Below are 27537 nucleotides of genomic sequence, written 5' to 3'. Positions count from 1 at the left end.
GACCCACAATAGAGGCAGAAAGGTGGCACAAGTAGTAGCAAAAGATGCGATACACAGTTACTACCTACAAGATCAATGTCGTGTGTTTTGAGCGGAAATCGCAGCCGAAAAAAAAGGAGAAATACTACAGGAAGCGCCGTTAAACTAAAGCCGAATGTAATAGCTAGGCGGACATTAGTGCAGTCATTTCAAATACGATCTCATCCAGAAGTGTCCTGGAGTACAAACAAGTACTACCCGGTTATAATGGTTTATAACATAAATTCTGTAACTTAAAAGGGTCTTTTCCAGCATTCCGTCAACATACATGAGCATAGCTGTTCCTTATCCTACTTAACCTACTTACAACGCCTAATTTTGCTGCGTTGGGCACAGGAGCTTTTCCTCCAAATGAGAGCTAAGGCTACTGTGGATTAGCGAACCACTAGAGTCAGGAGAAGCTCTCTCAAATACTAGTTACTGTGCTGAATGTGTATGTGCAGGACACTCTGCAGTATTGGGTTGTAGGCCCCATCCAGCATACATATATGCAGCCTTCATATCTACCTCATTCGCTAATATAAGGGGTTCGATGTCTTTCTCAGTTAGGAACTACTCGTTTTACCCATTCTCGCATTGCGTTGCCGTAAGATATAATCAGTGTTACTCCGCAATAGTACCCAACCTAGTCGAAAGATGGGTGCGACTTCATTTTCTTCGTCACGTCGTTCAATTTCTTTGAGCAAGCCGAAACCCCGTAAAATGTATCCCCATTTGGCTCCCCCTACTCACCTCTCCCATACTCTGGTATCTCACTTCTTTCAGTCTCCTTTCAGCCCTTTGCAGTCACGCTTTTCTGCCTCACTTGTTTTATTCCAGCAAAGCGTCCTCGATTCGGGACAACCATGTTTTGTGTATAGGAACTTTTTTATTTTGAAATATCATTGCGTACCTGAGATTTTTTAAATGATACTTGAAATGGGCACCACTTTCATTCTGTATGGTGCCGATATTCTTGAACTATTTTTCAACGCGCTTGTAAAAATAAAAAAATGTAAGGCGCGATAACTTCCGAAGAGATTTTAGGCCGAGCTTCTCTTTCAATTTGCATTGTGCTCCTTTTAACTTTTCCTACAAATTGGCGGGACGGACCTACCTGTTTTATGTCGACTCCGAACGGCATCTGCATGGCAGATGAGTTTTCACTGAGAGCTTTTCATGGCAGAAATGCACTCGGAGTGCTTGCCAAACACTGCCGAGGGGTGACCCCGCTTAGAAAAATTTTCTTCTATTTGAAAAACCTTTTTTCTAAAATTTTAATGTTGCTTTGACCGAGGCGTGAACCCAGAATCTTCGGTGGGGTAGGCGGAGCACGCTACCACCACATCACGGCGGTCGCCGTATGCGCTTGTATGTAACTCTCTTATACAAAACGAGCCGGACCAGTGCTCATCTTGCGCAACCAATATAAAAGTTTCTTATCAAATATCAACAGAAATCAGCTTGCGCTGCAATCTGGCGTAATCGTTGTAACTGCCGGTATTGCAGTGCAAATATTCACAATAGTGCCAAAGTACAAATCACAAATTACACACACAAGATTGCGCATTGCGCATGTAAACAAAAGATCAGCTGTTTTTTATGGGCAATTTTTACGTCATTTTCCTTTAGCTCTTGTTTTGTTCTCTCTTTCTTTCATTCGCATACAAATAGATTTCTTTGTGTGCTTCACAATCGTTTATTTTTAACAAATTATTTTAATAAAATATAGCTAAACAAAAACACTACGACTAAAATTGCCCAAAATCTCGCTAATAGCCCGAATCCCCATCTTTACAACCAAATAATAAATAAGAGCGAAAAGGGACCCGATGATAATAACAATATGTTACGTATACGCACCGGTACCCTTGTTTTCAGGTGGTACGGATATGCGTGTAATTAGGTAGTTTTTAATACAATAACGCCCTCACATGTATTTCAACTTAAATCGAAATGATTAATTTGCTTAATTGAGATTTGCAGCAATTCGAGTCTGCATTAGAGCATCATATGTAATGTCATATTGCAGTAAAAATATGAAAAGAGTCGTTACACCTACGAGTATCTATAAACAAAAAGGTGTACATTCAAAAATAAGAAATTTGGAATATATATTCAGGCCTCATTCGAACTCACTGATGTGACAAAACTCATATCTAATACGGCAACGCCACATACAACATTTGATCTCGTATTTATAGCTAATTGCATCGTGAAGTGTGTGACCTGTAATGATAAAGAAAGGAATGAAGAATATCCAGGTAAAATGTATCTATTTTTTATCACTAACCGATTCCTCCATTTCCGCGTTTTGAGCTTTAATTTCATTCATTAATAACATTGCATTCGATTTCTAGAAAGGAACAAATGTAAGTAACTAAGCAACTTTTTAACACTACATACTTATTAACTATCATCATCATCGTCATCATCATCATCAATCACAAGTTACGCCAGCTATCCCTGTTTCGCGATAACTGACGCCAATTGTGAGCAGAAAGGGAGCCACACATGCCGCTCACAACTCAGTGGAGATCTTTAGGTTAGGTTAGGTTAGGTGATAGCTGCCCTGATAAGGAAAACTCACTTGGACAACACGAAGGTCCGTTGTGATACCACATACAACAAAAATAACGGTGACTTAGATCTAGCTACTTAGAGAATCGTTGGGTAGCAACGATAAAGCTCCGAATGATATCGATCTTAACTTTGGATACATCTTCGGGAGATCCAAATGAGTCGCGACCGAAGTACTTTCGCCTAGTTCTGGCAAAAGCTGGGCCATCAAGCATAAAGTGATTTGGTGATTCCACCTCATCATCCTCCATACAGCAGCAGCAGGATGGAGTTTCCAGTATATTGAGACGTACCGCATGGATACCCATGGGACAGTGCCCTGTCAAAACCCCAATGACCATTGATAGGTGTGCCTTAGTGAACCCAATTATTTCAGCAGACCTGCCATCCAATTTCGGCCAGAAAGATCTTGCTACCTTGCAAGACGTGGTGTCCGCCCAACGTTTGCTGCGCTGACTCGAGGCCTAGCTATGGAGGAGCAATCCACAAGTGGCCAGCGGAATTCCGAAATCCCTACAGCCATCTTCATCCGGTTCAATTGTACCGATGCGGACTAAGAGATCCGGTTGACAGTTACCCGGGATATCACTATGGCCCGGGACCCAGATAATCTTGATTGTAACATAATTCGATGCAATCGCAAGCGAGGTAAGGCACTCCCAGACCACCCTCGATCGCACTGTAGTTGAGCTCAAGGCCTTGATAACCGCTTGGCTATCAGAGTAGATGTTAAATTCCCTAACCGTAGTAGCACTTGATAGCGTTTCATCCACCGCATCCTTAATCGCAGCAACTTCCGCTTGGAATACACTGCAGTGATCAGCCAACTTAAACTTGCGGCTTACATTTAGCTCTTGACAAACCACAACCCAGAGCAGAGGAGACAGCACACCCCCCTGTGGCGTGCTCCTGCACACCTTCCTCTCAATCATGGCCCCTCCCCACTCCGCTGCGAAAATTCTGCCACATATAATTTTGCTAATAAATTCAACCAGAGCCGACTCGACTCCTAAACCAACCAGAGCTCTTTCGATTGCCCCCCGGTAAGACATTGTTAAAAGTCCCCTCGATGTCTAGAAAGGCACCCAGAGCAAACTCTTTGTGTTCTAGGGACCCCTCTATTTGCTTTACAATCGAATGGAGTGCCGTTTCCGTCGATCTGCCCTTGCAGTACGCATGCTGTGAAGCCGACAGTAACTCCCGAGGTATGCTTTCCAGTAGGTACAGGTAAATCAACCATTCAAGTCTTAAGAAGAAACGACGAGAGACTGATTGGCCTGGGGGTCTTTCCTTTCTCTGCTTTCAAATGTCGGTGTCATTTGAAATACTTTTTTAGCCGGAGCGCCTTCGTCTATTCGCATAACATTACCTAGCCAGCGAAGCCTTTGGGTTTTTATCTGCGCAAATCTCATGCAGCTCATCAATATGCCTCCTCCTATACACGCTCCGGCATCACGGATAAGTAAAAGTTTAACTTATTACAGTACCCATATCTAAGTTGAGCTGGATTGACGCGCATCTCGCTGGGGGTTGCTTTCCTCAAGTGCAAGTTCGGGGTATTTGTCTTTGAGAACGGGGTTCAATCACGAGTTACGTTCTGTCATTCAAACCCATTTTTAAATCACAATTGCTCTGAAAGGCTGGATCGGATTAATGACATATGTGAACTAACGACAAAGAGTAGTTGTTGGATCCGCAATTTATAACAATTTTTAGAAATAGTTTTACAGTTGCATAGTATCGTTTGAGTGAAAATAGGTTTCAGTTACTGATTATAACACGTAATACGGGCCCAGATCTCTGATGGATCAGGCACTTCGAGGTCTACATGCCTGGGCATCTGGAGTCGGTATAGCCGCCAACGTGAAAAAAATCGACCTAGTTCCATTAACTGAGAAATAAAAGGTTCCTGATTGGACTAAGCCTAAGCCACAAGACAAATATAGCACAAAATCTATGAATTATACTAGATAGCAGGTTGTCGTGAAAACTACATGTGAAAGAGAAAGCGAAGAAAGCCTCCGTGGCATTGTATGCAGGCAAGAAGACGTTGTGATGCACGTGGGGCCTGACATCCAAACTCTCTTATTGCGTATTTATGGCAAATGTCAAACCCATACTTTGTTATGGGGTCCTCGTTTGGTGGACAGCCAAACAAAAAGTACGTTTACCAAAACCTTGAGAGGATATGCAGGTTATCAATGATTAGCATAACGAAAGCCCTAAAACCTACCCTGACAGCAGCTTTGCATGTCATTCTACACATCCCGCCTGAATACCTAATGGCCAAAAATATCGCCTCGGGGAAGCTTGAGTGCAGGCCTGATGGCCACAGCAGTATAGCGCCATCTAATATCGGGCAAACATAATATATGGTACCATGCCTTAGCTTCGCAAGAGATCTTGGGGCCACAATTGGGCCGGAGGGTGCAAAAATGGCAGAGCATACTATACACGTGTATACCGATGGTTCTAAGTTAACGGAAGGGGTCGCGCCTGCTGTTTACTGTGTCGATCCAGAAACAAATAGACCCTACAGGCTGCCAGATTGCTGCAACGTCTTTCAGTCGGAAATTATAGCCGTGAAAAAAGCAGCAAAAATTCTGGGGGAAGCGTGCTTAATCGACAGTCGCGTCAATATATATATTGATAGTCAGGCGCCGGCATTGAAAAAACTTCGCTCCGGCCGGACCATACATCTATACTACGATTTCTGGTGAGAAAGGGATAGAAGGTAACGAGAAGCCTGATGAGTTGGCAAAGGAGGGCGCGGCACTAGCGCTAAATCGACGGTAGACGCCTCAATCAGTTTGACAGAAATCAAAAGCATACAAGATTTGCATATGATCCATCAAGGAGGAAAGGCGTGGCTGCAAAAATTTCTAAGACCATGTTCGAATCCTACGATACACACAAAGTGGCTCGCATATCTGAAGAGAGAATACTTAAAGCTAATGATGGGCATACTAACTGGACACTGATAAGGAGAGTTCGTCAGTAACATCCGATGTAAGAAGGGCGAGCTGCCGGAAGAAATGGTTAAGCACGTTCTGTGTTCGTATCCTGCGCTCGCCAGGTCAAGCCTCCAGCTATAAGGGTGACAGAGTTGCCAGATGTCGGGGCAGTAATTAAGCATGGTTCTAGAAAACTGTTAGTATTTGCCCAGAGAGAGAGAAGTTATTCTATAACATAACTCCTGGCACCTTATTCAGGCTCTTCCGTAGGTCGTCAAACAAATTCTGAAAACACTATGGACAAATTTAGTTTATGTGAGGTATTGAATTTGGATGAGATTCTTACATGCATTACAATCATTGTTCTCTAAAGGAAATTGTTAAGATTGGTCGTATATATAAGATAAGAGGGTTTTTGTAATTTCTTCCTCATTTTAACAGCACAAACTTGAAATTTTAGGGAGGACATATGTATTAGGCATGCACAGTTGTTTAAAACAATCGCCAAAGTCGGTAGCGTATCTTAATTTACATCCTTTTTTTGTGCGTGTGTTTGTGATTGAGCTCTTCCTAAACGACCGAACCGACTATGATACAATTTTGTGTGAGTGTTCAAGCGGATTTGATGATGCTTTAAACTCGCAATTTGATCCGTTTTCCTTATTATCTTCCCGAGGGCCTGACTTATTTTAAATTAAATAAAGTTATGGTAAGATTTCATTGAAATTTGGTACTTCCTTGACTAGCTTTTTATTTGGGTAATTTTTTGTTTCGGAAAATAGACCAGGCACCGACCTTTTCGAAATTTATGTTGCGATTTGCTTGACTAGCTTATTATTTGAGAAACTTCTCTTTTTGGAAAGTGGAAAAGAGACCGAATTATTACAAAACAAAAAAAAAAACCTTGCGGTGCGAATAGCTTGAAATTTGATGCAAGTTTTTTTTTGCAAGCTTAATATTGTAACGAATTCTGTGGAAATCCCGCTTATTCCAAACCTTCTGCTAACGTTCGAATCGCTAAACTGTTGAATTAATCACTCCAATATTCAATAATGCAAAATGGGCTTTATTAGACTACTTTGAGAGAACTTCACAATAACACTTAAACTTCACAGCTAATAGCGTGCTTAAATCAAACTGATAGCTGACTACTCAACTTGCGCTGCTTTTATACTCTCCGTTGCTTCATTCGCATATTTCTACTACTACTACTACTAGTAGTCTAGACGTTTCGCCTCCTATAACTGCTGTATCTCGTGCTTGGTAATTGAGCTACATGTATGCGTGTGTATGTGTGAGTAACACTTCGGCTGATGACTACATCTGTATGTGAGTTATTTCTTCGTTGCCTTGTATGTATGTGTGTAAATGATGATTAATTTATTTACGTACAAAAGAGTGGCAGCTTGCTTTATTATTGTTGTGCCTTTATTTACTTAGTATCAGATTAGTGATACTAATATTTGTCACAAATATTTAAAAAACCTTCATTTGAGGGAAGTGGACCAAGGGCCGGCTTCTTATAAAAATTCTAACTTAGGTGCGATTTGCTTGCAATTCGAGGTACCTCTTTGACAAATTTAATGTTTAAGAACGTTTAACTTCGGGAAGGACCAGAAGCCGACTTATACTAATAAATAGTATTAATGCAAGACTGGAGTGGGAATAGGACAAGGAGAAACGAAGAAATAAGACAGAAAGAAGATAAGTGAGAGGAAATATAGTGGGACTACGAAATGGATGTAGGTTTCAAAAGTTTTATGAAGTAGAACGTTTTCGAAACGGCAGCAAAGATATACATTTAATAAATAAATAAATAAATTTATTAGAAAGGGTAAAATTTCGAACTTCGAAAGCAAATATCATGTTTTGGAGGCTATCTGCAAAAATAACTACAAAAATCTTGGTTTAACCTAATACCCTGAAAATAGTAAGTGACTTTGTTGTAGATGTAATACATTAGTTTTTAAAGCACTACACTAAACTTACCTGCTCCTCAACTCTGCAGTTATAATAGATTATGAGAAACATCTTCGCTATATGCAGACACGACCAAACGCCCGAAAACATAATCCACACAAGGCGCAATTCATTTGTTTCATCCAAAAGTTTATATAATAAGAATAGATTTACTGAAAAATTCGTTATGGATCCAATATATATCAACACCACTGAGGGCGCATATAAATTGTTCACATCTTTCGTAAATACTTGCAGTGCCGAATATAAAAGACGAATCCGCTGCAGCTTCTGCCACAAAACTTTTGAACTTGCCTTTTGTGAAAACTCTACGATTAATATCTTATTAAGACGATTAGCACGTTGACTGGTGACATATAAAAAGGTGTAGTATTGAATCAGCGAGAAACATAATATAGTATTTGAAACCACATACGAGGCCAAAGCGCGAATATAAGGAATGAATTCACCTTTGCAATAGAAATAGATGACAATAACGGTTACAATGAAATATAACAGTATAAATAGCATATGAATTCGTAAGAAGCGTGTCAATCTGTTGTAATTACTATGTGTGTTGTCAAAACTACAAGACAGGGTTTCGTCAAATTCTGCGATGGTACGAATTAAACGACGTATCCTATGATGACATGAAAAACTAGTGAAAATAATATAAAATGTATGCAACAAATAGAAGATATATTCGCAAAGGTAAAGCGGTTTCTGCACAGTGGGCAAATCGACATTCGATTGTGTAAATTCGGAGTACATTGCAACAATAAGAATGACGTAAATCAATATACTCCATATTAGTTGTAATAAAAGCAGTAGTTGATCGCAACGACTATTGGTCGGTTTGTGCTGGTGTGCCCCATAAGGTCGACAAATACAAATTTCAGAAATTATTAAAAAAGTATACATTGATCGGTATAAAGATGCTTCCAATTCATCGGCGTTAATCGGTTTAGTTGGAGTATTTAGTAATGCTTGAGTTTTTTGCACTGATTTTTTATTATATGAACTTCCATGTACAATTGCCGGCAACATTTTGTTTGGTAGCGATTGAAGTTACAAACTGAATGGATGAGCTATACAAGTTTAACGGTATTGCACGAAGCCTTTTCCGTCAATTTTAAACGGTCGATGTTAATGGTCAACGTATGCTTTGATTAATGACTGTTGACATATGAATGTAATTTGATTTTAGTATGAGATGCCACATATGTACATAGGTACAGTGAAACCCTCCTAATTAGTAAGGATTGAGATGGTCTACATGTCAACTAATAGCGTAAAGGACAACAATAAAATTTGCAAAAAAAAAAAAAAAAATGACAGCAACAGGTGTTTCAAGAAACCTGAATGGAATGCGGAACCCTATATTTTGGTTTGGCTTACATATTGAAAACTGTCAAACTTTCACTTTCTGAAATTAGCCTCCACTTAACGCACTGTATTTGGACTAGTCGTGCAAGTGATAACTGGAACAATCTCCATCGACCTATTAGGGCCGGAAATAAGAAGGTGGCAGGCTTGTGGTAAGACCGCTCCAAAAAGGTAGATGGGCAGCCAAACGAATCACAAATATTAAAGCATGCAGCACCAGAGGCTTCGGCGGATATCCATATTACACACTCATTCTAGGGGTATCCGGGTCCACGTCTTGGCCTATATCTCGAGACCCTAGTCACCCAGGGGTATGAAAAAGCACTCATCAACAGCTTTCATTTGTTATCCATATTCTATAAACACATTCTAGGGGTACCTGGGTCCTTTTTTGGCCTATATATCGAGATCATAGTTTGATACACCGTATCAAAGTACTCATAAACAGCTTTTATTTGATACCCATATTGTACAAACTCGTCCCAGGATTACCCAGGTCCACGTTTTAATCTCAAGACTCTAGCATTTGTGCATCGATCGCAACCAAACCTATATAATAACCACCGCAACTTATGTGAAAGTTTGAACAAAATCGACCGACGCATCTCTTCAAACAGCGGCGACAAGCTAACACACATTTTAGCCTTTCTTTTTATATATATAGATTTTGCCCTTCGGAACACAAACTAAGCGACACATCTCTGGTTTTGCTATAAAAAGTTTCTGAGCGAGAACTTAGCAGGCCTAGCAGATGCAGTTTGGAGTTTGCATAAAACATGCAAGGCCGGCCACTTAGAGATATATCTCTATCATTTCTTCAAATGCTTCGTGTACCTATTGTTCTTGAATTCATGTGTAGTATGGCAAACTTAAAGTATATTCGGAGAGCCTGTCATAAACTTGTATTAATATTTTAATGAAAAATGTAAGAAATGCACTTAGTGCTTTGATACAAAAAAGTACCATATTTAATACTATTTCAAAAAACGGCCTCCTCTGTTCTTCCCCTTTCTCTCATCATTCGTATTGTATGGGAGTTTTCAAAATGAGCTGTCACTTCATAGACAACCTTGTCTTTATTACATCATGCTGTAATATATTTGGTAATTCTATACGGCGGCATGACACTCTTAATACACGTCCAAAAATATCAAGAGGGGCTTCAGGATCCAGGACCACGAATCCGAAAGCGGAGGTAAACAATTTTGGGTCTTCTCAAGATATATTTGCAAAAGAAAGTGAACATTTTCATGTGGTTGTTATAATTTTGATGATTTTGTGGTACCCACAAAAAAAATGGTGAACATAAGTGTTTTGCGCGGATATAGTTTTGGTCTCCAAACCGGTGTTGAACCCACCCAGAGTAATTTTTCATAAGCGCGGCCAAAGTCCTCCAATGCAGAAAGGAGTTCTGCGTAAAAATACTATGGATCCCACTCTCGGTTTCGGAGCACTCCGGGATAATTTTTCGGGTTTTCGTTAATATCTTTGAATGATCTAAAATTTTTATTTTCCCCCTTCGGATTCTTGTTGTCGAGGTTAATACGAGTCTTTTGACACCTCTTTCAGTATTTTTGGTGGGAAAGAAATCTCAACGGTCAACCGCATTCCAAAATTTGTATTTCAAGAATTGTATTGTTGTTTCCCGCAAAAAGAAACATCAGTCCACGATCCTCAGATCCTCATCTGAGGAATTTTCTTCAACAAATTGTTTAGAATAAATTTCTGCAGAATATAATAATTTCTGCGTCTGCGCAACGAGAAAAAGACCCGACTTACCGCGAAGGTGTACGTAGGAGATACATATCTACTAATAATAATATTTGTTGTGATATATATCCGAGGAGATAAAGTATAGATCCAATTCGAAGGCTACGTATCGTGTATTCATTTTTCTACGAACTAGCTCACCTAAATATATGTTTTGTGCCGACCCAAAACTTTATCGGCTAAGGCGGACGAACTTTTGCCAAGGTAACGCCGAGGGACAATCAATACCATTTAAACAAATTTTCTTAAATATTTTTGATGGATAGGCCAACACACTAGCTCTACCCCGCGGCGACAGACTTTGGCCGTTCAGCCGGTAAATTCAGCCTCACCAAACTATCATACTCCAACTGGATGATGATGTTTAGCTAATATGCGAAGAGCTACAGCGTTTTTGCTGGCGTGGGCAAGTTATCTCCAGAAGATCTCCCCTGGGTTCGGAGAAGCAAGTGGGAGAAGACTTTGATCTCTCTTGGTGCCCACTGTTGGCGTCAGTTATCGCGGAACAGGGTTAGCTGGAGTGACTTGTTACGCAGCGACCAGCATCTCCTAAACGGTTAAGCGCCAATTAAAAATGTATCTTCCAACCGCGAGAAAAAGGGCCAAAACAAACCAGAGAATACTCCAAGATCATTTTTTCCGCAGTAGCGGAGACACTTGAGATTGCTAATCTTAATATATAAAAAACACGTGTCACAGCTTTGAGGCCAATGGACTCCTAAACTACTGAACCGATTTTGATTTTTTTTGCACGCCGTGTGTAGTTTGATTTAACTTGAAATATCGGATGGGTTATATCTCAGTTTATAGTCGCAATATTATATTATTGCAATTTTTTTATTTGTTTATACGTAATATTAAAATGTTACGTATACGCAGTGGCACTCATATTTTCATGTGATGCGGATATACTTCCGTGTAATTGCTTGGTGTTTAATTAAACAACCTGCTTATCAATAAAAAATATTATTGCGAATGATATCAAGTATAGCACATTACCAGGCCGCCGAGAGGGGGACGGGGGGGGGGGGCGTTTCTGAGGGGGCCCGCGATTTAGAGGTACTATGACATTTTTTTTAATACAGGAGAGTCTTTAGTTGTTCCATGTGCAATTTTTAAGCCTAATTTCACAAGCAACGAAAATCTGCATTTCGTTTTAATATTATAGTGAAGTGTGAAAAATAAAAATCTATGTATATAAAAAGAAAGGCTAAAATGTGTGTTAGTTGGTCGTCGGTGTTTGAAGAGGTGCGTCGGTCGATTTTGTTCAAACTTTCACACAAGTTGCGTAAACCTCACGAGGTGGTTACTACAGGTACAGGGTCTCGAGATATAGGCCAAAACTTAGGCCAGTGAATGCCTAGGCATTGTTTATACAATATGGATATCAAATGAAAGCTGTTGATGACTGCTTTGGAACAGAGTAATATATTATCCAGAGACGGACTGAGACTGGGATTAGGACTAGGACTGGGACTGAGACTCGGAGTGGGATTGGGACTGGGACTGGAATAAAATACATACCAGATGAAGGGAAAAATACGGAGGGAGGAGTGAATAAAAGGATTAGGAAAAAGTGAAGAGGGGGGAAAGGGGAGGGCAGAGTCAGACGGAAAAAGCTTATTAAAATGTATGCAGATAAGCCAAATTTAGGGCAGGACAACGTCTGCCGGGTCTTCTAGTCTCTTATAAAGTGAAGTTTCAGCATATTTAGGGTTAAAGACGTATCAACCAAGTGAAGAAGGATGAATGAGAAATCAATAGCAGTGGTCTCCAGCATTCGTTTCTTAAAAAAAGGGAAAAACCTCAAACCAACAATTTTTTTTGTGTTTTCTTTGGTTTGGCATTTCCACAAAGTTTAAGAGAGTGATTTTAAATTTTTTTTAAAAATGAAAAAAACCATTATGGCCGCCAAAAAGAGAGAATGGTCTTACCTTCTAATATTTTTATCATGCTATGGACGCTACGCGTGTTAGATTTTTTCATGTTGAGAAAATCACCATGTATCCAACAAAAGAACTGAGTATTACTCAGATTTAATATGGCCTGAACGAAGAGAGTGGTTTTTCTGAAAGCAAGGCGCTGGAGACAGCAAATATGAGCAAAGGTGCAATTTTAAGTGCTGCTGATATTTTAAGTGCTTACAAAAACAAAGGCGAGAATATTAAAGTTGTAGTATTTATTCGTTTTGTTGGTTGCAACAATTTTGTAAACTACATATTTTGTTAGTTAATTAAAAAAGAATAAAAATAAATAAAATAAATAAAAAAAAAAAATTAAATAAAAAAAAAATATAATTAAGTAAAATAAAATAAAATTGAATAAAACAAAATAAAAAGAAGTGAAATGAAATGAAGTGAAATAAAATAAAATAAAATTGAAATAACGTAAAATAAAATAAAATGAAATGAATAAAACCAAATAAAACATAATAAAATAATCTATATATATAAAAATCAAATTATGGATATGTGTGTGTGTGTGTTCGCTATGGAAACGAATTTTCCACACTACCATCATCACCAAATTTTAGCTATAGGTTCCTTCGATCAACACGAAGGTTTTAGGCTAAAAATAATTTCGATATATAAAAGGGGCGTGGCACCTCCCATACAAATGGAATCTTTGATACTGCATAGCTCTGAAGGTATACAAGCAAGAACATTGAAATTCAGTAAGGAGTTATATGAAGTCAATCCCTAACACCACCAATAAAATGTGGAATTAGGAAAAAGGGGGTGTGGCACCTCCCATACAAATGGAATATATCATACTGCATATCTCTGGATGTAGTAATGGTAGGATAATGAAAATTGGTAAGGAGCTATATGACGTTAAGTCCTAAGACCTCGAGTAAAATGTGGAATAGGGAAAAAAGGGGCGTCGCACCTTCCCTACAAATGGGATTCTTCAGAACCATGGCTGCCGTACAAACTTAGGTTATTTTAACACCTAAAGTTTGACTGCATTGTTGAGTTTGGCTGTTCTTCCTTTTGGACGTTTAGTAATTTGCCGCCGTTAAAAATGTTTGGTTAACTTCAGTCTATCTATATCTATATATATAACAAGTAAGGAAGGCTAAGTTCGGGTGTAACCGAACATTACATACTCAGCTGAGAGCTTTGGAGACAAAATAATGGAAAATCATTATTTAGCAAAATGTACCTCGGGTAACCCTGGAATGTGTTTGTATGACATGTGTATCAAATGAAAGGTGTTATTGATTATATAAAACGTAGTGGGCCTTAGTTCTATAGGTGGACGCCTTTTCGAGATATCGCAATAAGGGTGGACCAGGGCTGACTCTAGAATGCGTTTGTACGATATGCGTATCAAATTAAAAGTATTAATGAGGGTTTTAAAAGGGAGTAGCCCTTAGTTGTACATGTGAAGGCGTTTTCGAAATAACGACCAAAATGTGGACCAGGGTGACCCAGAACATCTTCTGTCGGGTACCGCTAACACTGGTCGACGGCCAAAATTTATCAGAGACGCCGTTATAAAATTCGTATGCAAATCCGTCTAAATCTGCCCTCGCCCCTCTACACTTTTTCCTAATCTTTGTATTCACTCCTCCCTCCGTATTTTTCGCTTCATCTATCTCCAACTTCGTCTCATTCTACCTCTTTCTCAGTCTCCTTCTCTCTTTTCTCTTCTCTCAAGTTTTTCTCATTCTTTTTCATATCCTATTGCCGGTCCCAGAGGGTGGTATGTATTTTCTTCCAGTCCCACTCCGAGTCTCAGTCTCAGTCTTAGTCCCAGTCCTAGTCCTAATCCCAGTCCCAGTCCGTCTCTAGTCTACTTCCCTGAAAAAAGCATCGTAAATACTAATATAGGCAAATTGATATACCAAATTTCAGGCAAATCGAATAGGACGTATGTAAATAGGTATGTGGGTATTATTAATTCATATCTTTATATCGGCTTCGCATGCATATTTATCAGTTTTGCCAGGTTGATGCGACTAAATCGAATATCACAATGAAAATTACTTTAAAGCTCTCAGCAACAGGTTTCATTTGATATCCATAACACACACATTCTAGGGGTATCCGGGTCCACGTTTTGGCCTATATCTCGAGACCTTAGTCACCAATAGGTATGAAAACTACCCTGTACTAAAGCACTCAGCAACAGCTTTCATTTGATATCCATATTGTATAAACACATTCTAGGGGTGCCCGGGTCCACGTTTTGATCTCAATGCCCTAGCCAGAACGGGATAAAGAGTACCATATGTGCGTTCCCTGGTTCTAAGCTACCTCTCCACCAATTTTTAGCCAAATCGGTTTATCCGTTCTTGAGTTATGCGTAGTGTAACTAACACCATTTTCTTTTATAAATATAGATGAATTTTTTCTAAAAAAAAATCATAACTAAAGAATGGCTAAACCGATTTGGGATTTCAAAATCAACTAACCATCATCTCTCCTTCCTGCATCTTTTCTAAAAATTTCATGACAATCTTTCTATCCGTTCTCGAGTTATGGAGTGACAATCAAAATGTACACTTCTTTTTATATATATAGATTTTCTTGACGACCTCGTTATTTTTTTTAAGATCATATCTTGGCATATGGTGCGGACTGGAACGGTTTTAGGCTAGTTTTGCGAATATGTGACAGATGACAGACGTTTAAATCCAGAACAAATACGCTTTATTAACACTTAAGGAAAGATATTGATTATGTCAGTCCACTTAAGTTCGAAGAGTGGTATTGCCCAGAATTTCGGGCACTGCTCCGAACTCTGGTTTTATGGAAGTATACAATAGAAACTATTAGCAGTTTGGAAACAGATAAAACTAATTAAGTGTACCATTTTTACTTTTCTGTGTTTATTCATGGCCATTGTACACATATCAATTTGAAAACACGTTTCAACTGTGCAAAAATACATACATACATATATATAAACAAACAATTACTAGGAAATTTTCTTATACAAAAAAGTATAGCAAAATGTTTTGTCAAAGCCGCGTTCATTTTGTTTCTCTGGAATATGCGTAGATATGAACCTGTTTGTGTAACTAATTAAAAATGTCCATTATAGCTACTAATTAAATAGGCATATTAGGCTCCTAGAACATAAAAACAGGAAATGTCAATATAAACGCTTAATAAGCTTTTTGTATTTGTCGGGCGGCCGCCGTGGTGTGATGGTAGCGTGCTCCGCCTACCACATCGTAGATCCCGGGTTCACGCCCGGGCCAAAGCAACGTCAACAATTTTAGAAACGAGGTTTTTCAGCAAGCGATCCGAGTGTTTTTCTGCCATGGAAAGCTCCTCAGTGAAAACTCATCTATTTTGCAGATGCCGTTCTGACACGGCGTAAAAACATGTAGGTGTCGTTTAAAGTTTAAAGTTTATCCAGCCTAGCATTTATTTATTTATTTTATTTATAATGGACCGACTGAAAACAAACAAGATTTTTTATTTTGTAGCCTTGACTTTAATTAAGAGGTATTGTTGTTATTTAAAATTCCTGAAATTTTGACTGAAAATTGTTTGCTTATTTTTTATTCACATGGCTCGATTGTTGGGTATATATAGCGCCCACAAAATTAATCTCGGTGTACTTTATATTTAATAAGTGGTGCAAAAGTTGTTTAAATAAAATGTATTCACGCATTTATTTAGCGATCCCGTTTGTAATTCTAAGCGGCCGTTTATCCCAAACGCATGCACAATTTCGCATAATAAATGACGTACCTATAGACATAACGGGGAGCCCACATTCGGTTGTTATATATATTTGTTCAAATCAATACGCGATGGATCATTAGTCACCTTGAAATCGGTGGTTACAGTAGCGTCTTGCGTATACCTGTGAAAAGAGAGCGAGTTCGAGGTTATAGGCGGTGTAACCGATATCAGCAAAAGAGACTCAAGAGACGCGCAAACACGCAAAGTGCATGATATAATTTGTGCTGATGGTTATACTAAAAAATTTGAATGTATGAATATAGCCGTGCTTAAATTGGTTGAATTGGTTTTGCAGAAACGAAGGCAGTAAAGCCAGTAAAAATGTGCGATTGGCAATTAGAAATGGGCGATTTAATGACAATTAGTGGATGGGGCGGTTTGCGGGGTGATAATGTCCTCGAAAGTGCCACAGTATATATAAAACGAAGGGATGAATTGGCCAAAGTGAGGAGAAGTCTAGCCGAACCAGCGATTTGTGCTACATGTGGTGGAGAGAATGTGGTTTTCGGACTTAATGGAGCAGGGGCACTTGTGAGACGCAAACTTTGTGCGGTGTCATCTGATGGAGTACTTAAAGACTGTATATCGTATACAGGATATTTCTACGCACAAATAATCAATAACAGCCTAGAAGAGGATCTTGTACCAGAAAAGTGGAAAACGTCAACGGTGATACCAGTGGAAAAAGTTAAAAAGACAGTAAAACCTGAAGAACTTAGACCCATAAACACCCTGCCTAGTGATTGTAAAATACTTGAAGCTTATGTTAAGAACCAGTTAACGAAATACCTTGAAGATAATAATATACTAGCCCACCAACAGTCAGGCTTTAGAAAGAAACATTCATGTGAGACAGCTCTTAATTTGGTCACACATGACTGGAAACAAGAGTTAAATAATAAAAAAGTGGTTGTTTCAGTCTTCCTAGACCTCAAACGAGCTTTTGAAACAGTGGATAGGGAGATCTTACTCAAAAAAATGCAACGTATTGGTATAACTGGTATAGAACTTGACTGGATTCGCAGCTATTTGAAGCAGAGGAGACAGAAAACGGTTATAAATACCGTGATGTCTTATGAATTGGAAGTACCCATAGGGTTACCACAAGGCTCAGTTTTGGCACCGATACTGTTCTTAATTTATATTAATGATATTGAAGGTTGTGAAATTAAACAATTCGCTGATGATACATTAATCATGATTAGTGAGAATAATATTAATTCTGCACTTTCTAAAATACAACATGAACTGAATAACCTGTATAAATGGTTGTGCGGAAATAGACTGAAACTTAATATAAATAAAACCAAATTTATGATAATAACAAGGAGGAACGTTAACGAGGATATAATTGGTTTAAAAATAAATGATGAAAGCATACTAAAAGTTGACAGTATAAAATATTTGGGAATTATAATTGATAACAAACTCAAGTTTGAAGAATATATAAACTACACAGTCCAGAAAGTTGCGAAAAAAATTGGGGTTATGCAGAGAACATCCAAATATATTCAAAAAAAGTACAAAATAATTATATATAAGTCCATTATAGAACCGCACTTTGTAAACTGCCCATCTATTCTATTCATTGTGTCAGACAAAGAAATAGATAAACTTCAAAAGATGCAAAACAGATGTATGAGATTTATTCTTAAAAAACCTAGAGATATTCGTACGGCTGATTTGCTGAGAAGTTTGAACTTGTTAAGTGCCAAGCAAAAGATTTTTTTTCACGCTATGAAGTTTATATTTAATATTAAAAGTGAAAATGTACCCGAATATCTAAGTAAAAACGTAGTATTAGTTAAGCAAACACATAACATTAATAAAAGGAATAAACACAATTTCAAACTGCCTTTATTCAGAACTGAAATAGATCAGCAAAATATTTTTTATAAAGGTCTAAAAAGTTTCAATGAACTGCCTATAGATATAAAAAGTTTTAATGAAATCGTAGCTTTTAAAGCAAAACTTTATGAATATTGTAAAACCTTAGCAATAAGATAGTAAATTGTAATATAATTTAATTTATGAATTAGGCTTTTTGCCGTAATAAATAAATGAAATGAAATGAAAATGAAATGAAAAATAATATTCATAGTAGCAAAATTCCGCGTTTATTTACAGATTTAACACATAAAAATGTTAAAGTAAAATAAACAAATGTAAGGCGCGATAACCTCCAAAGATATCTAAGGCCGAACTTCTCTTCCAATTTGCGTAGTGCTCCTCTTGATTTTCCCTACAAATTGCCGGACGGGACCTACATGTTTTAATGCGACTCCGAATGATGAAGATTAAGCATAGGATCTCTTCCAATCCAAAATCATTTTATACCTTCGTCAACTCCAAAAGAAAAATTAAGGGGTTTCCTTCTGTAATGAAGTATAACGCTCACATTTCTAGTAACGACTCCGAGATTGCAAATATGTTTGCTGACTTTTGTAAATCTAAATATTCGACTATCCCTGACTCCCCTCTGGTGGATTATCAATATATGTTACCTTCGCTTAACTCAGTACGTATCCCATATATTCATACAGATGAGGTATTAAGGCATCTGGAAAGTCTGAAAATTTCCTACTCCAATGGACCTGATGAAATACCATCTGTTGTGCTAAGAACTTGCACTCAATTTCTTTGTCAATCCCTTACTTGCTTATTTAATGCCTCTATGAGGCAAGGGATATTCCCTAAGAAGTGGAAGGAGTCATTTATAATACCACTTTATAAAAGTAGGAGTAGATCTTCTGTCACAAACTATAGAGGAATAGCCAAACTTTGTGCTATTCCAAAACTATTTAATCAATTGTCACAAAGCAACTGGATTTTACGGTATCTTCAGTAGTGGACCTGTTACAACATGGCTTTTTCAAGGGTAAGTCCACTGTGTCTAACTTGCTGAAGTTCACAACCCTTGTAAGCAATAACTTTAGGGGGAACTGCGAAGTTGATGTAATTTAAACTGATTTCAGTAAGGCGTTTGATACTGTTTCCCATTCCTTACTCCTACTAAAACTCGATCGATTGGGTTTCCCATCACGGCTTCTCTCTTGGGTTTCTTCGTACTTGGAAGGAAGAAAGCAAACCGTTGTACTTAATAATTGCTTCTTTGAATTCATCAAGGTATCTTCTGGAGTTCCCCAGGGCAGTCACCTTGGTCGAGTGTTGTTCCTGTTCTTCATTACTGACCTTCCAAATGTTTTGAAGCACTGCATGCCGCTAACGTACGCCGATGATGTCAAACTGGTTATGCCCATTCGCTCACCTGAAGATAGGGCACTTCTTCAATCGGATTTGAATAACCTAGTTGAGTGGTGTGATGTGAACGTCATGTCACTAAACTTACCGAAGTGCAAGTTTATCTGTTTTACGAGGAAATCTTTTAAATCACATCAGTACTTGATAGGTGATTATATCATTAAGGAAGTCACAAACTTTACTGATCTTGGCGTTATAATGGACCCTAAACTGGACTTCAAATTACATATCGAATCCTGTGTGAATAGAATAGAGGGACTTTGGCTTTCGTAAAAAGGTGGTCAAAGGAATTCAATGACCCCTATGTCACTAAAACTCTTTTTTTATCGTTAGTAAGACCTATATGGGAATATGCTTCCATTATCTGGAACCCACGTTATCAGATTAATAGCGAAAAATTTGAATCGGTGCAAAAGCAATTTTTGCTTTTAATCATTTGCCCTGGGATCCATCAAGGAATCTACCACCCTACTGTAGCCGGTTAAAACTTTTACAGCTGCCTACACTACAGAGCCGTAGGGAGATGCTTGGCGTTTTATTCATGGTAAAACTATTAAGAGGGATGATAAACAGTCCATTTCTGCTTGGCGAGGTGATGCTTAATGCCCCTTTTAGGCCTTCTCGGTATTTCTAACCGCTATATTTAATGGCGGACACCGTGGTGTGATGGTAGCGTGCTCCGCCTTCCACACCGTATGCCCTGGGTTCACACCCCGGGCAAATCAAAATCAAAATTTTTGAAATAAGGTTTTTCAATTAGAAGAAAATTTTTCTACGCGGGGTCGCCGCTCGGCAGTGTTTGGCAAGCGCTCCGAGTGTATTTCTGCCATGAAAAGCTCTCAGTGAAAACTCATTTGCCTTGCAGATGCCGTTCGGAGTAGGCATAAAACATGTAGGTCCCGTCCGGGCAATTTGTAGGGAAAATCAAGAGGAGCACTACGCAAATTGGAAGAGAAGTTCGGCCTTAGATATCTTTGGAGGTTATCTCGCCTTACATTTATTTATTTTACTTTAACATTTATATGTGTTAAATCTGTAAATAAACTCGGAATTTTGCTACTATGAATATTATTGTGACACCGCACAAAGTTTGCGTCTCACAAGTGCCCCTGCTCCATTAAGTCCGAAACTCACATTCTCTCCACCACATGTAGCACAAATCGCTGGTTCGGCTAGACTTCTGCTCACTTTGGCCAATTCATCCCTTCGTTTTATATATACTGTGGCACTTTCGAGGACATTATCACCCCGCAAACCGCCCCATCCACTAATTGTCATTAAATCGCCCGTTTCTAATTCCCAATCGCACATTTTTACTGGCTTTACTGCCTTCGTTTCTGCAAAACCAATTCAACCAATTTAAGCACCGCTATATTCATACATTCAAATTTTTTAGTATAACCATCAGCACCAATTATATCCTGCACTTTGCGTGTTTGCGCGTCTCTTGAGTCTCTTTTGCTGATATCGGTTACACCACCTATAACCTCGAACTCGCTCTCTTTTCACAGGTATACGCAAGACGCTACTGTAACCACTGATTTCAAGGTAACTAATGATCCATCGCGTATTGATTTGAACAAATATATATAACAACCGAATGTGGGCTCCCCGTTATGTCTATAGGTACGCCATTTATTATGCGAAATTGTGCTTGCGTTTGGGATAAACGGCCGCTTAGAATTACAAACGGGATCCCTAATAAATGCGTGAATACATTTTATTTAAAGAACTTTTGCACCACTTATTAAATATAAAGTACACCGAGATTAATTTTGTGGGCGCTATATATACCCAATCGAGCCATGTGAATAAAAAATAAGCAAACAATTTTCAGTCAAAATTTCAGGAATTTTAAATAACAACAATACCTCTTAATTAAAGTCAAGGCTACAAAATAAAAAATCTTGTTTGTTTTCGGTCGGTCCATTATAAATAAATTAAATAAATAAATGCTAGGCGGGATAAACTTTAAAGAGATTTTAGGCCGAGCTTATCTTCCAATAAACGTCGTGCTTCTTTTAATTTTTCCTACAAATTGGCGGGACGACACCTACATGTTTTTACGCCGACTCAGAACGGCATCTGCAAAATAGATGAGTTTTCACTGAGGAGCTTTCCATGGCAGAAAAACACTCGGACTGCTTGCCAAAAACTGCTGAGGGGCGACTCCGCTTAGAAAAATTGTCTTCTAATTGAAAAATCTCGTTTCTAAAATTGTTGACGTTGCTTTGGCCTGGGCGTGAACCCGGGATCTACGATGTGGTAGGCGGAGCACGCTACCATCACACCACGGCGGCCGCCCGACAAATACAAAAAGCTTATTAAGCGTTTATATTGACATTTCCTGTTTTTATGTTCTAGGAGCCTAATATGCCTATTTAATTAGTAGCTATAATGGAAATTTTTGGGTGGGGCCGTGTGTAGAAGTCCACGAAAGTGGGGAAAGCTTCTGACCGCCATTCACCTGGGAATGGCCAGAGCGATTCTTTTGCATGCGGTTCAAGCAGCTCACTACTGCCGGTCGCTTGCGGCCAAGTATCCTCTGGGTAGCTAGGTGAGCTAATGTGAGAAGGCGGCAACCTGGCTAGGCCACTCTGACATAATCGGTTTAAGGGCTAGCCGGGGGAGATCTCATCGGCAGCGTCTGTACACCTCTAGGTGCGGCTGCAAGCGGGCGTCTGTCTTGGAGCAAGCGGCTCGCTATATAAACGTGCCAAGTAATATTTTCACCCCCGCTGAGCGGGTTGTGCGCTGGGCTTGGGACCCGCCACGTAAAACCATACTCCAATGAAATATAACAACAAGCCTCGGATAAATACACTCTCTATTGATGACGACCATGGCAAACGTTTGAAGGACAATGAATTGGAGGCATGTACCTGGAACGTCCGCTCACTGAATGGGATTGGTGCAGATGCCCGGCTGGTTGATGCCCTCGTCAAAGCAAAATCTAACATCACCGCATTCCAAGAAATGCGTTGGACGAAGCAAGGAAGAAAGAAGATCAAAAATTGTGACATATATTGGAGTGGTCATACAAATAAGCGCAGTTTCGGCGTCGGATTCGTGGTGGGAGAGAGACTTTGTCGCCAAATGCTGGCGTTCACGCCTGTGGACGAGCGTCTCGCCGCTATCCGAATAAAAGCAAATTTTTTTAATATATCATTCATCTGCGCCCATGCGCCGACAGAGGAGAAAGACGATGAGGTGAAAGACACTTTTTATGAACAATTAGAACGCATATACGAGCGCTGCCCCCGCCATGATATAAAAGTCGGAGCTTGGCGATTTTAACGCCAGGGTGGGCAAAGAAGGTGTTTTTGGCCCTACAGTCGGAAAGTTTAGCCTACACAATGAAACTTCTCCTAACGGACTGAGGCTGACTGACTTTGCCGGTGCTCGAAACATGATCATATCCAGCACGAGGTTCATGCATAAAAAGATACATCAAGCTACATGGCTGTCTCCTGATCGAAATACTCGCAATCAGATCGATCACGTTGTGATAGACGGACGGCATGCCTCCAGTGTTTTAGATGTGCGCACGATCCGAGGACCTAACATCGACTCGGACCATTATCTCGTTTCAGCCAAAATACGCACCCGCCTCAACGCGGCTAAAACCAAGGAACAAAAAACACAAGGAAAGCTAGACGTTGAAAAGCTTCAATCACAACAGACTGCCAATGATTTCGCAACTCGACTTTCACACCTGCTCTCTGAGAGCACAACTCATCCTGAAGGAATACAGGAGCAGTGGAAGCATATCTCCAAAGCACTTCGTACTGCCGCCGAGGAAAAAATTGATTACCGGCGGCCACGAAAAAACAACTGGTACGATGAAGAATGCCGCGTTGCAACCGAAAGAAAAGACGCTGCCTACAGGGCTACGTTAAAAACGAGCGTGACATGAGGAGTGTGTGAACGCTACCGTGAGTTGAAAGGGAAGCGAGACGCCTTTTCAGGAAGAAAAAAGCAGAAGCAGAAAGGCGTGAGTGCGAACAGCTTGAGCTGCTAGCCACCAGGAATAACGCCCGAAAATTCTACCAAAAAACACGGCAACAAACGGAAGGTTTTAAGACCGGGGCAAACTCCTGTAGGAATGAAAACGGCGACCTTGTAACTGATGTCCAGAGAGTGCTTAGACTATGGACGGAATACTTCTCTGCTCTCCTAAATGGAGGCAGCAATTCCCCGCGCAGAGATGAAGAACCCGATCCCGCAATCGATGATGATGGAATATATGTCCCCCCGCCCGATTATGACGAAGTTAGAATAGCAATAACCACATTGAAAAACAACAAGGCCGTGGGCGCTGATGGATTGCCTGCAGAGCTATTCAAGTTCGGCGGCGAGGAGTTGGTAAGGTTGATTTTGGAATCTTTCAATCCATTTTTAACTAACTTCCAGGTGATCTAGAGACTTGAAACTTGGCACACAGTTCGCGGCTTGGTGACAATACAATTTAGAGAAAACAAAATTCCGCTATGTGGCGCGCGAAGTGAAATAACTACAAATCCTTGAAAAACGAGGGGAATCTTGCGATCGATTTTTTAGTAACTTCCCGGTGAGCTGGAGATATGAAACTTGAGATGTGAGTCAGAACCCGGTGACAATGCAATATTTTGCCAAAAAACTTTCGCTAGGTGGCGCATGGATCGGGATATTAAGAAAATTAGTTTTGATTTGTGAATCTTTCAATCCATTTTTATCTAACTTCCCGGCTACCTAGAAACTTGTAACTTAGCACATAATTTGCTGTTATATGGCACTACAATTCGTGGAAAACAAAATGCCGCCAGGTAGCAGACGAATCGAGATAAATGGAAATCTCTGAAAATCCCTGAAAAAACGAAGGGAATTTGCCATCGATTTTTAAGTAACTTCCCGGTGAGCTAGAGACCTGAAGCTTGGGCCGTAAGTCAGAACCCGCTGACAATGCAATACTTGATCAACAAAATTTCGCTAGGTGGCGCGTGGATCGGGATATTAAGAAAATTAATTTTGATTTGGGAATCTTTCAATCCATTTTTAACTAACTTCCCGGTGACCTAGAGACTTAAAGCTTGGCACACAGCTCGAGGCTTGATGACGATACAATTTGCAGAAAAGAAGGTTCCGCTAGGTGGCGTGCTAATTGAGATAAGTACAAATCCCTGAAAAACGAGGGGAATCTTGCGATCGATTTTTGAGTAACTTGCCGGTGAGCTGGAGACTTGGAACTTGGGCCGTGGGTCAGAACCCGGTACACTGCAACATTTGATCAAAAAAAAAAAAAAAAAGAAAATTCGCTAGGTGGCGCACTCGGATCGAAATGGTAAGAAAACAAATTTTAATTTGGGAATCTTTCATTCCATATTTAACTAACTTCCCGGTTACCTAGAGACTCGAAACTTGGCACTTAGTTAAAGGCCTGGTGACAATACAACTTATAGAAAACAAAGTTCCGCTAGGTGACGCGCTAGTCAAGATAACTGCAAATGCTTTAAAAACGGGGGGAATCTTGCGATCGATTTTAAATTAACTTCCCGGTGAGCTAGAGACCTAAAACTTGCGCCGTGAGTCAGAACCTGGTGGAAATGCAATATTTGAACAAAAAAATTTCGCTAGGGGGCACATGGATCGAGATATTAAGATAATTAATTTTTATTTGGGAATCTTTCAATCCATTTTTAACTAACTTGACGGTTACCTAGAGACTTGAAACTTGGCACTTAGTTAGAGGCCTAGTGACAATACAACTTATAGAAAACAAATTTCTGCTAGGTGGCGCGCTAGTCAAGATAACTGCAAATCCTTCAAAAACGAGTGGAATCTTGCAATCGATTTTTAAGTAAGTGAAAATAAAAAGATGATAAAAAAATTTTAAGGACTACCTTTATATAAATGGACCAAAAAATAAAAGGCAATTTTTCCTTTAATACAGACATAATCTTGTTGAATTTTGAATAAAAAACTTTAACAATAGCTCTTGTAAAAGAATTTTGGGATTTAAAATTATAAAGGTAGAGCGCGTGCTTAAATTTTAAATAATCAATTAGTTAATCCCAAGTACATGGTTTGCCTTAAATTGAAAGATTGCGCTGCACCTTTATAGTTTTAAATCCCAAAATCCTTTTATAAGAGCTATTGTTAAAGTGGTTTAGTCAAAATTCAACAAGATTATGTCTGTATTAAAGGAAAAATTGCCTTCTATTTTTTGGTCCATTTATATAAAGGTAGTCCTTAAATTTTTTTATCATCTTTTTATTTATTTTATTTTTATTTAAAATATTCTCCAACCTTGGAGAGATTTTGAGAAATTAATAGTTATCAAATGAATATCTAGCACCTTTCTCCAGTTGTTATTGTACATTGGATGTCGATTTAAAAAGCGGTTGAAAAGAAATCTTCTTCATGGTTGCACCACTAAAACCACAAACAAGAAATTCAGAAACATGTCTTAGTAACCATCGCCGTTTGTAAACTTTGCAATTTTTCTCTAATATCAATAACAAAACAATTGTATAAAGCAGTACGAGCATGTCTCGGTAATTAAATAGAGATGATTATATTCTATTTGGTTTTATTAAATTTTATTTTATTTTATTTTATTTTATTATTTTTATTTTTATTTTACTTTGTTTTATTCAATTTTATTTTACTATATTGTTATTTAATTTTTTTATTTAAAATTTTCTCCTTTGAGGGTATACATTAAATATCGGTTATAAACAACAAGATACTTAATGCTATTTAATTCTATTAACTAGTTACATTGATTTGGTTTTACAGTTGTTGGTAAGATTTTCTATAAATAACTAAATATGTATCAGGTTTTTATTTTATTTTAGTTTATTTTATTTTGTATTATGATAGTTTGGCGACCTTTTTAATCTTACCTTTTTATTTTATTTTGTTTTATTCTTAAGGAAGTGCTTAAAATTTTTATATTTTATTTTTATTTTCTCCTTTTGTAACATTTTCCGTCTTAACCTGTCTATTAAGTTTTAAGTTTGTAGCTCAATGAGAACTTGCATAAAAATCAATCCCAAAATGCCATCCGTTCCGTTTGATTTTTCTACATATCTCAGTCCGTGCGCCCCCTAGCGAATCTTTTTGTATCGTGTCATCGGCTGTCGTCAACCTCTGAATTAAGTTTGAAATTTCAAGTCGCTAGCTCATCGAGAATTTACTTAAAACCCGGTTTCAAATTTCCCAATTTTTATCTAATATTTTCGATCCGTGCGCCACCTAACGGAATTTTTTTTCTCCTTTTGTTCCTTTGTCACGGTGTCTTAACCTGTCTCTGAGGTTTCATGTTTGTAGCTCAATGATAAGTTACTTTAAAATCGATCTCAAAACACCAAATTTCCAAATTCTTATCTAAATATTTCGATCCGTGCGCCACCTAACGGAATTTTCTCTCCTTTTCTTAAATTTTCTCGGCGTCTTATCTTATCTGTGAAGCTTTACATTTGTAGCTCAATGAGAACTTACATAAAAATCAATCCAAAAATTCCCTCCGTTTCGTACGATTTTTTTAAATTAATCATCTCGTGCGCCCCCTAGCGAATCTTTTTGTATCGTGTCATCGGCTGTCATCGACCTCGGAATTAAGTTTGGAGTTTCAAGTCTCTTGCTCATCGAGAAGTTACTTAAAAGCTGGTTTGAAAATTTTCAAATTCTTATCTAATTATTTCGATCCGTGCGCCACCTAACGGATTTTTTTCCTTTTGTGGCATTGTCACGGTGTTCTAACCTATGAGTAAATTTTCACGTTTGTAGCTCAATGAGAAGTTACTTCAAAATCGATTGCAAGATTTGTATGAAAAGCGGACAAACATTCAACCGACCTAATATAAAGGAAGAAAAATAACACGTTGGCGATCATCTCGAGGACCATAAATTCAACAAGATTT

At 38.7% G+C, this 27537-nt stretch overlaps 2 protein-coding genes across 3 annotated transcripts in view; one reads left to right on the top strand and one right to left on the bottom strand.

Moving 5' to 3' along the window:
* Positions 1–1714: 1714 nt before the first annotated feature.
* Gr59f (Gustatory receptor 59f) lies at positions 1715–21366 on the bottom strand. 2 transcript variants are annotated; one of them, XM_067776373.1, is made up of 4 exons: positions 20768–21366; positions 2312–2374; positions 2158–2247; positions 1715–2086 (listed from the first exon to the last, which is right to left on the bottom strand). In XM_067776373.1, the coding sequence occupies exons 1-4, from the start codon at positions 20942–20944 to the stop codon at positions 1988–1990; spliced, it is 429 nt and encodes a 142-aa protein (XP_067632474.1). In that variant the 5' UTR covers positions 20945–21366; the 3' UTR covers positions 1715–1987. The 2 variants fall into 2 exon arrangements, with proteins under 2 accessions (XP_067632474.1, XP_067632473.1); XM_067776372.1 differs by lacking the exon at positions 20768–21366 and adding an exon at positions 7542–9000.
* Positions 2148–27537, top strand: part of Gr59e (Gustatory receptor 59e) — a 39334-nt gene continuing 13944 nt past the window's right edge. The window contains exon 1 of the mRNA XM_067776370.1: positions 2148–2282. The gene's annotated coding sequence lies outside the window, so the exon portion shown is untranslated. The remainder of the gene's footprint in view (positions 2283–27537) is intronic.

This window comes from Eurosta solidaginis, chromosome 3 (assembly GCF_040869045.1).
Source record: "Eurosta solidaginis isolate ZX-2024a chromosome 3, ASM4086904v1, whole genome shotgun sequence".
NCBI classification, from domain to species: domain Eukaryota; kingdom Metazoa; phylum Arthropoda; class Insecta; order Diptera; family Tephritidae; genus Eurosta; species Eurosta solidaginis.
The sequence above is the reverse complement of the archived record's forward strand: the minus strand, read 5'-3'. Positions and strand labels throughout refer to the sequence as shown.

What these genes read in the sequence shown, in the direction of transcription:
- Gr59f (XM_067776372.1), bottom strand. Translation starts at nt 8,558, where the DNA reads ATGTTGCCGGCAATTGTACATGGAAGTTCATATAATAAAAAATCAGTG. An exon ending in ACGCGGAAATGGAGGAATCG is followed by an intron (nt 2,248 to 2,311) that starts GTTAGTGATAAA and finishes TTATCATTACAG; the next exon opens with GTCACACACTTCACGATGCA. An exon ending in ATATGAGTTTTGTCACATCA is followed by an intron (nt 2,087 to 2,157) that starts GTGAGTTCGAAT and finishes TTTTGTTTATAG; the next exon opens with ATACTCGTAGGTGTAACGAC.